At 40.8% G+C, this 13,194-nt stretch overlaps 2 protein-coding genes across 4 annotated transcripts; one reads left to right on the top strand and one right to left on the bottom strand.

The window, feature by feature from the left end:
* The first annotated feature begins 146 nt into the window (after window positions 1-146).
* Window positions 147-5,383, top strand: rab9b (RAB9B, member RAS oncogene family). Its single transcript, XM_058650124.1, has 2 exons — window positions 147-220; window positions 1,697-5,383. The coding sequence occupies exon 2, from the start codon at window positions 1,774-1,776 to the stop codon at window positions 2,383-2,385; it is 612 nt and encodes a 203-aa protein (XP_058506107.1). The 5' UTR covers window positions 147-220; window positions 1,697-1,773; the 3' UTR covers window positions 2,386-5,383.
* Window positions 5,384-5,741: 358 nt separating this feature from the next.
* Window positions 5,742-12,963, bottom strand: plp1a (proteolipid protein 1a). 3 transcript variants are annotated; one of them, XM_058650122.1, is made up of 7 exons: window positions 12,679-12,963; window positions 9,930-10,116; window positions 9,647-9,803; window positions 9,149-9,317; window positions 8,356-8,429; window positions 8,206-8,271; window positions 5,742-6,340 (listed from the first exon to the last, which is right to left on the bottom strand). In XM_058650122.1, exons 1-7 carry the CDS (start codon window positions 12,680-12,682, stop codon window positions 6,137-6,139), a joined length of 861 nt encoding a protein of 286 aa, XP_058506105.1. In that variant the 5' UTR covers window positions 12,683-12,963; the 3' UTR covers window positions 5,742-6,136. The 3 variants fall into 3 exon arrangements, with proteins under 3 accessions (XP_058506105.1, XP_058506104.1, XP_058506106.1); XM_058650121.1 differs by lacking the exon at window positions 12,679-12,963 and having other exon boundaries at window positions 9,930-10,135; XM_058650123.1 differs by lacking the exons at window positions 5,742-6,340; window positions 12,679-12,963 and adding an exon at window positions 6,467-7,798 and having other exon boundaries at window positions 9,930-10,135.
* Window positions 12,964-13,194: the final 231 nt, after the last annotated feature.

Here is a 13,194-nt window from a genome sequence, read left to right as displayed (position 1 = left end):
ACCCAGAAACCAAATAACAAAGGTTATTGAATGTTTACGTTTACCCTGTTTACGTCATTTATCAGAGGCGGTGAACTTGTCGGGCTTTAGGACCCCGCACTCCGCACTGCCGGGCGCTGTGTGTGCACGTGCAGCTCCACGATAGACGCGCGCACGTCACGACACTCTCAGATGCAGGGCAACGGGGCAGACCACTCATCCCCAAACTGCCAGGAACAGGGTGAGTGTAAATATAGAGAGTTTGCTCTTTCCGTCGCTTGCATTCGTTGACAGACATGTCTCCTCTGTGCAACGGTTGTTCTTTTGTTGCCTACAAGGCTTTTAAAACTCTTTAGAGTCGCATATGTGTTGAGGCTAACGGTTAGCCTTGGTCAGTCTGGAATGTCAACAAGCCGTCAGACTAGCCGGCTAGCTTGCTTGCTAAGCTGCTGCACAGAAAGACAGTGTCATGTCTGTCGCAGGGAAGTTTTCAAGTAGCAGACTGTTAGTTGTTCCTCACGTGTTCACCTCCCCGAGGAAGCACTCAGTGATGTGCATTATCACAGAAACCATTGCTGAAGCAGTTTCATGAGTTTTATCCGTCTGCATGTCTCGTGTCCAGAGTGGCTCGCCCTTGTTGTTGTTGTGGCGTAGGACCCATATCAATTCAATCTATTCACGTTATTTCACATACAATGGTCCATATCGTTGTAAAAAGAAATAATACCTAAATAAAATAAATAATATACACATTATATGATATATATATTGTACAATGAATGTTTTCCTTTATCAGTTACTGTAATGCCTATTCCCCAAACTAGTTACGTTAGGTCAGGTGTCATGTAGATGGTCAATGCAGTACTTTACAGATCATGACGCCCAACATATATATAAACATTAATAACTTTTATGGTGTGTCTCCAGTTTGCATTATGTGTCTGTACTGCAGTTTGAATAAATAATAATGTAGAACTTGAATATTTACAAATATTAAAAGAAAGTCCTGATTGGATGATTAATTCAATAATAATTTGCTGGTGCCTTTTATTAAAATAATGTACAATTTGGCTGACTGATAAATTGGTTTACTTGAACTGTCATGTTGTCAGCAAAAAGGCTATAGTTGTCCCGTCCACTTGAACCCTTTAGCCAGAGACATTTGGCAGACATCTTGGTCATTCACCCTTGTTATAATGTTCCCAAAATGAGTCAACCATTAAACCTGTCACACATGGTTTTCATTGTTGACAGAAAGACATCGTTTGACATTGAGCACCTATTTTGCTTGGATGACAGTTTTCTCCCCGATGAACTGCAGTGTATCATCTTTAGAGTTCAAGCTGTTACAATTTTGTATTGGCAGATTATTGTCTCAAAATAGGCTGATTTTGTTCTCAGATACTTGATAAATGCTGCCCTGTGTACTAAAACCTTTTTTTTTTTTAACCCAGAACATATATTGAATGTTTAATATTGATATGATAATATTGTTCCCAAAAGTTTTCACATTTGCAGATTTGAGAGAAATACCATACGTCTTTAAATTTAAGCAATTTTGTAAATAATTAGATAATAACAATGAACTATTATAATAATCAGATTTAGAGCTTAAATAACATGGGGACATTTTGAGGAAGCATAATCTTTCATTTACTTTAGCTCAGTGATGTACACTTTTGATTGTCTTGTACTTGTACTTTCCCCCTCCCTCTAGGTACAGTTGACCCTGGTCTGCCACCAGGTGTGGAGGGCTGTTTCCCAGTGAGGAGGCCTTTCTAGGTGGTAGGAAGCATGATGAGTGGAAAGAGCCTGCTGCTAAAGGTCATTCTGCTTGGGGACGGAGGAGTGGGCAAGTCCTCCTTGATGAACCGTTATGTCACAGACCGCTTTGACTCCCAGTCCTTTCACACCATCGGTGTGGAGTTTCTCAACCGGGATCTGGAGGTTGACGGGCGCCTTGTCACTCTTCAGATCTGGGACACAGCCGGTCAGGAGCGCTTCAAGTCCCTGCGCACGCCCTTTTACCGAGGCGCCGACTGCTGCCTGCTCACTTTTGCTGTGAACGACCTGCAGAGCTTCCAGAACCTTGGCAGCTGGAAGAAGGAGTTTATGTACTACTCGGACGTTAAAGACCCGGAGCGGTTTCCTTTTGTGGTACTTGGCAATAAGGTAGACATGGAGCAGAGGGAGGTGGGGGAGGACGAAGCACGGGCGTGGTGTGAGGAGAATGGATGCTGTCCTTACTTTGAAACCAGTGCTAAGGATGACACTAATGTCACAGCTGCATTTGAGGCAGCCGTCAGAGAGGTTCTGGCTGCTGAGGACCAGATTGACCATGCACTTCTGGGTAGTACTATTGATCTCCATGGCAACCGCAAATCCTCTCGTGCATCTTGCTGCTGATTGGTCAGATGTGAATCGACCGTGTCTTAATTTCTCTGGCTTAAACTTGCCTGAGGCAGTTTTTAGAGCCATTCAGATATTGTTTATGGTACATACTGTAGGTACAAGGTACTGAGCAGCATTCACTAAAGATAATATGGATAAGATACAGGTTCTGCAAGAAGGGTGGTGCGAAGGATTCAGCTGGTGTCTAGATTGTTGAATTATTGCTGTAACCAAGGTACAGGCACACTGCAACAGGCACACTCCTCTTTTGTGCCCTCTCTGCTTTCACTGGTGTTGCACAAGAACATTTTACCTAGCCTCAGCTTTGTCTTCCTATGCAGGGGTTTTTAATCAAACAGTGCTTTGAAAGCATTTGTTTTAATTAGAAGAATTACAATTTCAGTTAATACAGAGACCAGCTCTTGTGAAGAGCACATTCTACCTTTGGCACAGCAACACAGCTGGTTTTGTAACTGCTTGACTTTCTATCCACGAGTGGATTTTACAATATTTTTAGAGAAGGACTGAGTACAACATGACCTTCTCTTTATATTAAATATGCTAGCAGTGACCAGTGTGATCTGAGGTACGAGGAAACGGGATGAGTTCTGCATATAAAAGGAAGATGTTCTTGTTTGCCTTCCATTGGAAGTGAACTGTGAGTTTTAATTTTGCAGCTTTGACTGCAAGCATTGGGTACAGGCGGTAGTGGTGCTCTCATGCATTTGATCAATAGATATATTACCACTGACTGCACTTCTGTGTTAGGAGTTGACTGATATAGTTTATGGTACTTATTAGCAATCAGGGAGACCAACATTTGAGAATTCCAGCAAATACACATCAGCAGGAAAACTTTTGAGTCAACATAACACAAACATTTCTATCATTTTGTCCACACTATTTATATCAATACAAGTCAACATCTCCAAACACCACATTCTCCAAAATGGCCATTAAATTAAATCAATAACTCTGAAAACAACATTAATAATGAAATAAATGAACATTAAAGCTTCCGCGAAACAAGGATTTAATGAGCAACTGGTGTATTAGCCTAAATGTATTTTCTTATTTGCTTTTGGTGTTGAGTACAGAGAGTGGTGGCTGCGTCAGAGCCAAATTAGCACGTCATTTATGATCAGTTGGATAAAAAAAGATTCTGATAATTGTGAAATGCTAAAATATCCATTCATATAACTGCACAGTACACAAGAGGCATCAAGCCTACAACACGGGCATTGGATCATATTTATTTGTCATTATTTATGTATATGGCTCTGTTTACTAGTTTAAGTTTATTGACTCTCAAAGTTCAGAAATGACACTGCAGTTGTTGATGAGCTCCTGTCCAGTTTTTTTCTGATAAGCATCCATTTACATTTTCCTTTTAACAGATATTAGTCTTTCTTTCTACACTTTCTACATTAGTGTTCTGTGTGTAATCAGGGGCAGGTTAAAGTCGGTGCATCTCATATGCTGAGATGAGAATATTTAGAATAAGTATTCATTTTCCGAGCCATGGTTGATGTTACTGTCTTATGTCTGTTTTATCATTTTACAGTGTAGCAGGACCTAACATTACAGTTGTTAAGCTCTGCCTATTCCGTTGAGTTACATGCACTTTGTGCTTTCAGTGTGGTCATTTTAGGTCTCAGGTGAATGTGAAGTAGCATGAGCACAAGGATAGCTATGACTTATGTGTCACTGTCACCTTTACTTTCTATTCATGCAGCATTGTGTGAAACTTGCAACATAGTATTCTGAAAACTTGGATGTGTACTTGTATTCCTCTGAGCGGTACTTTACTTTTATACCAGTGTTTTTACAGAAAGAAGAATTTGAATAAGTCCCTTTGGTTTGGTGGCTTTCAGTCAAAGAGCAGTGTTGTTTATCTGTAAGGGATTAGAAAATATGACTGATCTTCAGTGCTTTGAGCTGAGTACGATACGGTTTTAATAGATTATTTTCAGTATTTCAGTTGCTGCTTGAATAGCCTTTTATGTTTCTGCACCAACCAAACCTGTTGCACAAATACGATATTATGTTTTGTCATCTGAATGCACAAAATTGCTTCGGTTTTCATGGTGGCCCCATGTTCTCATACCTTTTTTTTTTTGTCTCTTGTGTTGATGTTATTTTGTCGTTTCTCATTCTGAGATCACATTATTTGCTTTTGAAACTATCATATATATCAATGTGTATGCAGGTGAATATGAACAGACTAATCAGGTACTGACATATTGGCATAATTACATGGTTCGAGTTCCTTGTTTTCATGTAGGACTGTAAATTCATTGATTTGTGTTTATGTTCACTGATGAAAGTTTTATAAGATGTGCTAGTGGTACTCACAGATTACGAACGGTAGTTTAACTGTGAAAGGAGTTTGGCATTCTAAGAGAACAGAGCTACATAATTCAAGGTAAAAAAAAAAAAATCAGGGCTGAAAGTTTGTCTGACTTAATGCAGTCTAGATTAAACAGATTACTTTGTGTTCTCACTGTAATGTTTCAGTTTATAAACTGTTCAGATAATGTAGCCTACCACCGTGTTTACCTGAAATCTAGAATACTTGCGAATGAGCGCATACTGTATTTACTGTATAAGCTGGCATCAAAACCCTGCAGTATATTGCTCTCATGTTGTCCATGTCTTCTCTCACTGCAACCTATTGTCAGTATTTCTTTTTCTTTAAATAATGCTGTAATATTTATGAATGTAAAAGCTTATTTCTTTGGCCTATCCATATTAATGGCTTATGTCAGTTGCAACGGGCATTCATTTTCTAATTACGAACAAAATGACAGTGAACGTCTGTCTCATTTTGTGCTCATCCCACGAGTGTGATCCAGGTTGTGTGAACGACTGTGTGTTGAACTAATCGACAACTTCTCGTACTCCTCTTTTTGCACTACAGAGGATAAGACTGGTTGTGCCAACATGCTGGCAAAGTGTTGAATACCCTCCAGTGCTTGGCTTCAAATAAATCATGCAACGTACCAAAACGAAACACCGTCTTGGCTGTTGTTTTGTGCCGATACCTTTTGAAAATACATGAAAGTATGTGGCTTTTGAAATTACTTTTGAGGTCTGAAAACAGAAGCTCTTTTAAACTATTTTTAAAACAAAAATGGGTCACTCAAATCTATCAGTACCTTATGTTCCCCACCTTTCTCCAGTCACTTCACCAGTGTGGGGATAAGGTCCCAATTAATGAGCAGTAATGCAGAAATCAAGCATTTCTATATTTCACAGTGACATCAGGGAATGCAATTTTTTGAAATTTTACTCTGCACACACCTTGTTTGAATTTAATCACACAAGACCTTGAATGTCACTGAATTACCAAGTATGTGTGAGACCCATGAGACAGTGAGCACTGTTTATTTCCTCTTCATTAAAAAAGAATATCAAGCATGCACTGCATTTTTATTTTCCCCCTCATTAAAAATGATATCAAGCATGCACTGCATACTGTTTAGTTCGTCCAAGGCAGGATGTTTTTTTCCCCCATCCAAAAGATAGATTTTAAAGTCTTCGATGTTTATGATATATTCAGACATTGGTCAAATACAGGAGTAAATAAGGACAAAATATTCAGCGGTTATGCACAGTAACGAAGAAAAACACTCCAACTGTATTTGTACCGTTTCACAACTTATCATGTGGAATAGCCTTAATGAAAACATAACGAAGGGAATCTTTTTGACAATTGCTACAAAGCTATAACACAAAAGTAGAAAATAAAACTTTCACGAGCACTTCATCTCTGATGGTTATCCCTGAAAGTGTCGGCAGCAAAACAGGACACATATGATGTCTCTGCAGGGTATGGAGAAGACAGAATTTCCCCTGCGTCCCTCTCCAGCCTCCCACATAGGTTGTAGCCTTTCCACTCGTCTTTCGCCCTGCGCCTCCGCTTCCTCAGGTACACCTGGTTCACTGCCAATTGCAGGACACAGTGCACCTGTGGACACAAGAGGAGAGAATACAACACACCTTACAAAACACCTTGGCCCATAACTGTGGCAGGAAGCCAAGGATGAAACACCTACTACATTTTCAGGATTTTATAGCCACTCTGCACAACAACTTTAAAGAATATTCTGTTTTATTAGAAAAAAAAAATTATACAAACACATACACACACACACAAAAAAACGCCATCAAACAACCAACTGGCACTTAAACCTACCATTCACAGCTGGATAAAGCTTCAACCAAATAGAATAAACTACTGATTATGTTACAAAGGCTTTTGTTAGTCATAAGTAATGTAAAAGCATTTTAAATTCATCTACAGTGAGTAAACATAACTGTTATACAATAACTACAACTCAAACCTAAATAAAGTACGAGAGACAAAACAATGCTGTCCCGTCTCTGTGAAAATACAGATCCAAGGAGTCACACACCTCAACAATGCATCGAATAAGAGGTCACTCCAAGTTAGCACCTAGTGCGTTTGACATCTCAGAAATTATGAGAAACAATTTTAGACCGTTCTAGATCAGAATTTAACAAATATGTCCCTTTGTTAGAAAGAAACTATTCAAGACAACCTGGAATTCCCTCAGTCCCCTTACTATGAATCCATCATTTCCTTTATCTATGGGGGGTCGTGGTCATGCAGCAGCATGTGGATGTGTTGTGTGTGGTTGTGTGTGGTTGTGGTCCCCAGAAGATCTGCATTGTGGTTGCAGAGAGGTCTAACCTCTCTTTGTCCAGAGCACCCTCTCCTTTGACATGCAATACAACCCTTGGCAGAGACCCGTGGTGCAGGTGGCCCCCGGAGCTGGATCCTTATTGGCTAGCTTTCAACACAAGCATGACTCCATTGTTGAGGCGTCTCTCCAGCCCGTGAGAAAAGTCTCGAGGTCAGCATGAGACTGCAAATGCACACTTGTCTGCCACCATGGCAACCAGATGTGAGGGAAGGTAGCCACAGCAACCCTTTAATCCCTATTCTCCATTAACAGCTGCATGGAAGCTGCACATGTATTGCCAGTTGGCCGTGTGTTATTTCTTGCAAATATTAATTAGTTAGAGGAGTGACACAACTTTAATGCGATGGGAAGCTGAAATTAATATGAGACACTAACCTCAGCAAGAGCTTCGATTTACAAATATTTGGTGAAAAAAAAACACATCACAAAAAAGGAAAATGTATATATTGTATATATATATATAAAAAACATGTTTCCCTAGGAAAGTAAAAATATAAAAGACAAGATTTTCATAAATTCATGGTGGTTCTGTGCAGATGATTTGGAAGAAGAGAATGGTTGTCTTCCCTTTACAGCCCCTTGCTGGTGGTGACAAAGCAGACAGGAAGTGGGTGAGCCTAACACCGTGCACTTATTCCCTTTCTCCCCAGATACCGCAGAACGGCAAAGTTATAGGTGGTCGACACAGTATAGGTGAGCTATGGAAGGAGAAGCAGACACAGGAAGTGTCAGAACAGAAGTGAAGAGCAAACGCACGTCCAGAAAATCCACAGATATGAAAATACATATGATTGACTGTTAATGGCATTCATTTGATGGAAGACATCATCCGTGTCACATCGTCTGTAATGGCGGAGTATAATTGTTGCACCATTCGCGCGGCTGGAAACTACCAGACATTACAACTTTATGACGGTGTTTGTGGCAGCTGACAAAGAGGAACAGAGAGCAACAGTGCAGAAGTCATCAGTCATGGAGGCCGGAGATGCCTCGCCGCCCACACTACGAGCGTCACTAACTCACATGAGCCATAGCGGCCATTGTTGTACCACGCTGTGGATGAATGTGCATCCAAATTGACCCCGACTGAAGCATAATCACTCACCAGAGCCAAGAGGTTGATGCCCGCTCCGATGAAGGCAGCGATGTAGAGGTTATAGGTCATTTGGTACTGAAAGCAAGAGATTTGGTGACAGTGGTGATGTCAACTTTATGTCACGTATGTTAGGATGTAAAACAGATTCCTGTTTCTTACCTCTCTGGTCCTGCAAACAGTGGACAGGGTCATGCCACAGGCTTTTCCTGGCACTGCATTCCATGGCAGGAGACCTGTTAAAAATCAACAGTTAAATACATTTATTTTATCATGCGGTCAACAAATGTCATGAAAATGCCCAAACTAGTGATATAACTGCCATTGTCAATGCTTTTCTATTTGCCTGCTAGGGTGGGTATCTTATCTCCTGGGACAGCATTGTTTTTGTTTACCACCCTGTACACAATTGTTAACACTGGTTATTGCTCCTTTTCCTCCTCGATTACAGGAATGTAAAGAGTAAATGGCGGTTAATGTACATATGGATATTAAAATTAGATTAAAAGTTAAAAATATTGCGACTACACTGAAGTTTTCAAAAACAGGCCACATGATGTACTCTTAGACTAACAAGTACTGCACTTTCTAAATAATCTGGGCACTTTTGCTTTTTACCAAGACTCAGAACGTGAGCAGTGACACATTACTGAGTAATAAATTACTGTAATATTGATATTTCACCCTGTAATAAGTAGCGTAACGGATCACTATGTACAAAACAGTTATAATTTTACAATTACAAAAGCAAAGTAACGCTTATGATCTTATGATGATGTTAGAAGGAATATACAGAAAGATTAATACACATTAAAAAGCAGATTCATGATTTGAATAGTGGAGCTCTGAGGAATAAACTGTAACAACCGCTTTCAAGCGACTTATTAAGTACGAAAAATGTAGAATATATGATATGCTTAAGGTGAGAGGGTGTAAACATGAGTTGCTTCATCACCATATTGCCTGGCATCGACACAGAGCTGGTTGATACTCGCTGGAGTCTCAGTCAGAACGTCAATAGTGTGGCAGGTGGCGTCCATGTTGTAGAAGAAGTACACAGGCAGGGCGGAGAAGGCAAACACCAACAGCCACAGCACAGCAAGTACATATGTCATCACTATAAACTGCGTGGAGAGGAAAAAACAGGGTTAACGTTGTGGTGCTTCATCATAATAAATGTATGTAATTTGAGTAATGAAGCTGGGACTCAATGATCGCATTGAGGTTTTTTTTTTTTAAAGTTTTACTTATGATCTCACCATCTGTTCTCCTCCTTCAGTCCATCCCACCCCCTCAAAAAGTGCTTCAACACACACTGTATCTCTTTCATGTCCCTAAAGGTTTTTAGCAGCCTTAAGATTTTCAGCTCAGCACCCACCAGGGAATGATATTTCTATTAATTCCATCCAATCTCTCAAATCCCTTTCCCTTGTCCCACTCTGGGCACTCTCACCGAGGAGCTGAGGCAGCGGCCACACATGGTGCTCCTGAACTCTCCGAAGGTTTGCTTGGCAGCGCTGGTGGTGTAGAATCCCTCTGCCAACAGCACAATGCAGTAGAGGAAGAAAAAGGAGGCCAAACCATAGATGACATACTGGAAATATTGAATGCTGATAAAGAGAGGAGAAAGAAGTAAAAAAAAGAAGAGAAAAGTTAAGGTTTGCAGAGAATCCACACCTTTAAAAATAGAGATAACAGCCCCAGGGAAAGTTAGCCAGTAAGTCTTTACTACTTACATGTAGGCAAGGGTGATGTAGTCCTGAAGGTTACGAGCAAAGTAAGTCTCAATGAGTCTCTCTGTCTCTGTGAGTGCCTGGTGCCCACAACCGCAGAAGAGGGCAATGCCAGAGAAACACAGCAGTGTGGCAACCAGGGAGCAGTACGGCACTCCACCCAAACAGCGCATACAGCAGTCATAGCAACCTGTGGACAGCATGGACATCGGGGGGCACGTTATTAACCGACACTATGTGGCCAGACCATACTCACGTACATATTGTGCACGATCGAATATAAATGGCAGAGTGTCAACATTTATGAAGTTTGAAAAACATTCCGTGGTGATGAGACGATGAAAGCACACCGCTGCTGATAATAATTCTCACATATCAACAAAAAGCTATTAAATATCCACCATGACAGCACAAAAGGTGCCCTCTTCACAATCTTGTTCCGTCTGATTCACAGTCTCAAAGCGAAGATATTTTGTTCATAGTGATATAAAGCAGAGAAAAAGTCAGCTCAAACCAGGAAGAATGATTAATGAACACAATGTGTCACTTATCAGAGCTGTCAAACATTGCATTAGTGGATTGACTGTTGGATAAACTGACAGCAACATATTTTCCTTTTTCCCCAGGATATTCCACATTACACAATGCCAACACGATTCATCTCCAAGATACCAATTGCTTCTTTGGTATAAAATAGTTTCCCATGAACAGTAGTGCACAGTGGAACAGGAACTCTGACATGTTTAAATGGTGTTTAAAACCCATAACAATTCCTTGAGGTGATGGCGGAAACCTCCAGAGATGAATATCTTCAAATGAGGGCACATGAAACTATCTGCATTCCTAGATAAAACTAAAAAGGCAGGTAAGATTTTATTGCACAAAGCTTAACGGAACATTCAAAATGCAGCACAAATGCTTAATGCTTCAGTCCACATAGCAAAGCTGTGCATTCTCCTTAATAGTCATGTGCTGTTTGAATGGATGCCCAGGGCCAAGGGCATGGGGATGCTGTCTGCTCTGACCCCAGCAGCTCACACCCTGACTCCATTCACCCGCCAGCGGGGAGAGTGTGAGAAAAAAAGAGGGAGGATGGAGAGGGGAGGCAAAGTGAGACAAGGAGAGAAGCCGCTTTTGTGACCGGAGAGACAACAGTCTTTGTCCAACACCATCATGGGGGCACAAGGGCCACCAATGTCACACAAACAAAAGGCCAGAGGTACCACTATGCCTGACACACACACACACACACACACACACACACACACACACACACGCACACACGCACAAAAGACACAGATTTCCTTCTGGAGAGACACAGGCACAAGAAAGTGATAGTGGTGTGCTGTCTGTGCTGGAAGAGAGGGGGAAACAAAACAAGCAAATCTATAAACAAACAATGCAACTGTGTGCATGTGTGCCATCACACGGTTGCATGCATGAATCCACACAGAAAAACACACACACACACACACACACACACACACACAGTAGAAACAGGCAGACTGGTTGGTACCATTATAGTAAACACAGATGGCAGGATGGGGGCAAATGGATGGCTCTTAAATTGAACACATCTATAAGGCTGTGTTCATGTGACGGCGACTGTGATCACGCTCATTCACAAAGCACAACTTAACCATAGTGTGGAAGAGGGAATTTAGTTAATAACAGACAGTTAATTTCACTATTGTTCGATTCAAATGGGAGCCAAATATAGCAGAGCAATTATTACACACATACTTAGGTTATATCCCCTCCCATGAAGTTAAAGACATAGAGAGTTTTACTATGAGCAGCAGGGAAATAAGCCTTGACCAAAAAGATGGATGAAACCAACCATACATGACTGGATAGATGTAACAATGGTAAACTCATGGCATTGAAAAATTATTTTGTAAAGACAGATAATTGAAGGAACATCCAACATTTCTCAAAATAAATGATTTGTATTTCTTATTTCTAAGAGCATGTTTGCTACAGTTATAATGAGCTGCAACAGATGTTTTTTGGTTTTACTTATTATGCTCTTACTGGTCTGGAAATTGTTTGTTTTCATCTGTAATTTGGGCTTAAAATGTTCCATACAAACAGTATTAATGGCACACATTTTATTTTATTTTTTCCCCCTTCTTATTTCATTGCTTACTCTACCATACCAGAGTATAGAGAACGGTAATGTGCACAATTATTTTAAAATGTATGTATGTAAAACTCAATTAAAAGAAAAAAATAATAATAAAAACAACTTAAGAAAACAGAGACGACAGAGCAGTTCCAAACGTCTTAGGTCGCGTGCCTTTTCGCACACCTTCTGCCAATTAACTAATTAATGACATCACCAGCGTGAACAACTGTGTGTGTGTGTGTGTGTGTGTAGACTTTGCTGTCGCTCAGATAAAAATACAGGCCTGATTCTGGTAGGAAATGCAGAGCCGAGGCCAAGCTCCTTTCTTTAAATATGGAGAAAGATTGCGACCAAAAGCAAATGCGACAAGGCTCCTCCGAGGAAGCCAAGTAAGCCTGTCATCTCAAGCATGAAATAAACCTCATAATACAAGTGGAGCATCCGACGGTGAGAAGCGTCCTCTTAACTGACAAAAAGAAGAAAATATGGAAAGAAAAAACTTCTGATGCCCTGCCTCTCACAGTGTTGTTTATATCACATATAATAGAATACAGATTTGGTCATAATAGGCTTTCATTCTAAAGGCTAATGAAGTTGGTCTCTGTAGTAGCAGGAGTTTCTTACCCATGTTTGGAGGAAGGATGCGTTCACGACTCGTTGGCTTTAACGTTGCTGTCTCCTCTGCAGCTGCTCCACTGATAATGTGCGCAACTTTGTCTGCGGCCCCCGTATATATCAGCGTCAACTCTCTGTCTGTCTGTCTCTCTCTTCCCCCCCCCAAACAATGCACAGACCCGCTGATGGCTGCAAGTGCAACCTTAAAGAAACAATGTCGCTTTTCAATGAACTCCGAGGCGCAGAATAATGAGGAGTTCAAAGTTCTTGTGCTTGCGCTTGTGGAAATTTACTCCGGTTCATTGTTGTTGACGCATATATATGCAGAGACGCAGAGACAGAGAAAGGCAGAACAGAGACTCTTCTCTCCTGTGAGTTTGCATCCCTTCTTCGTCAAGGCCTTTGTTTTGTTGTTGTTTTTTTTTTTTTCCACCTCCGCCTGATAAATAAGTTAGATAGATGAGAATCGTGCTGGCTGAGGCTGCTGTGCGTTTTTAAGCAGTGCCTGTGATTTGTCTATGATTA

This window comes from Solea solea, chromosome 14 (genome assembly GCF_958295425.1).
Source record: "Solea solea chromosome 14, fSolSol10.1, whole genome shotgun sequence".
In the NCBI taxonomy this organism is placed as follows: Eukaryota; Metazoa; Chordata; class Actinopteri; order Pleuronectiformes; family Soleidae; genus Solea; species Solea solea.
The sequence above is the reverse complement of the archived record's forward strand: the minus strand, read 5'-3'. Positions and strand labels throughout refer to the sequence as shown.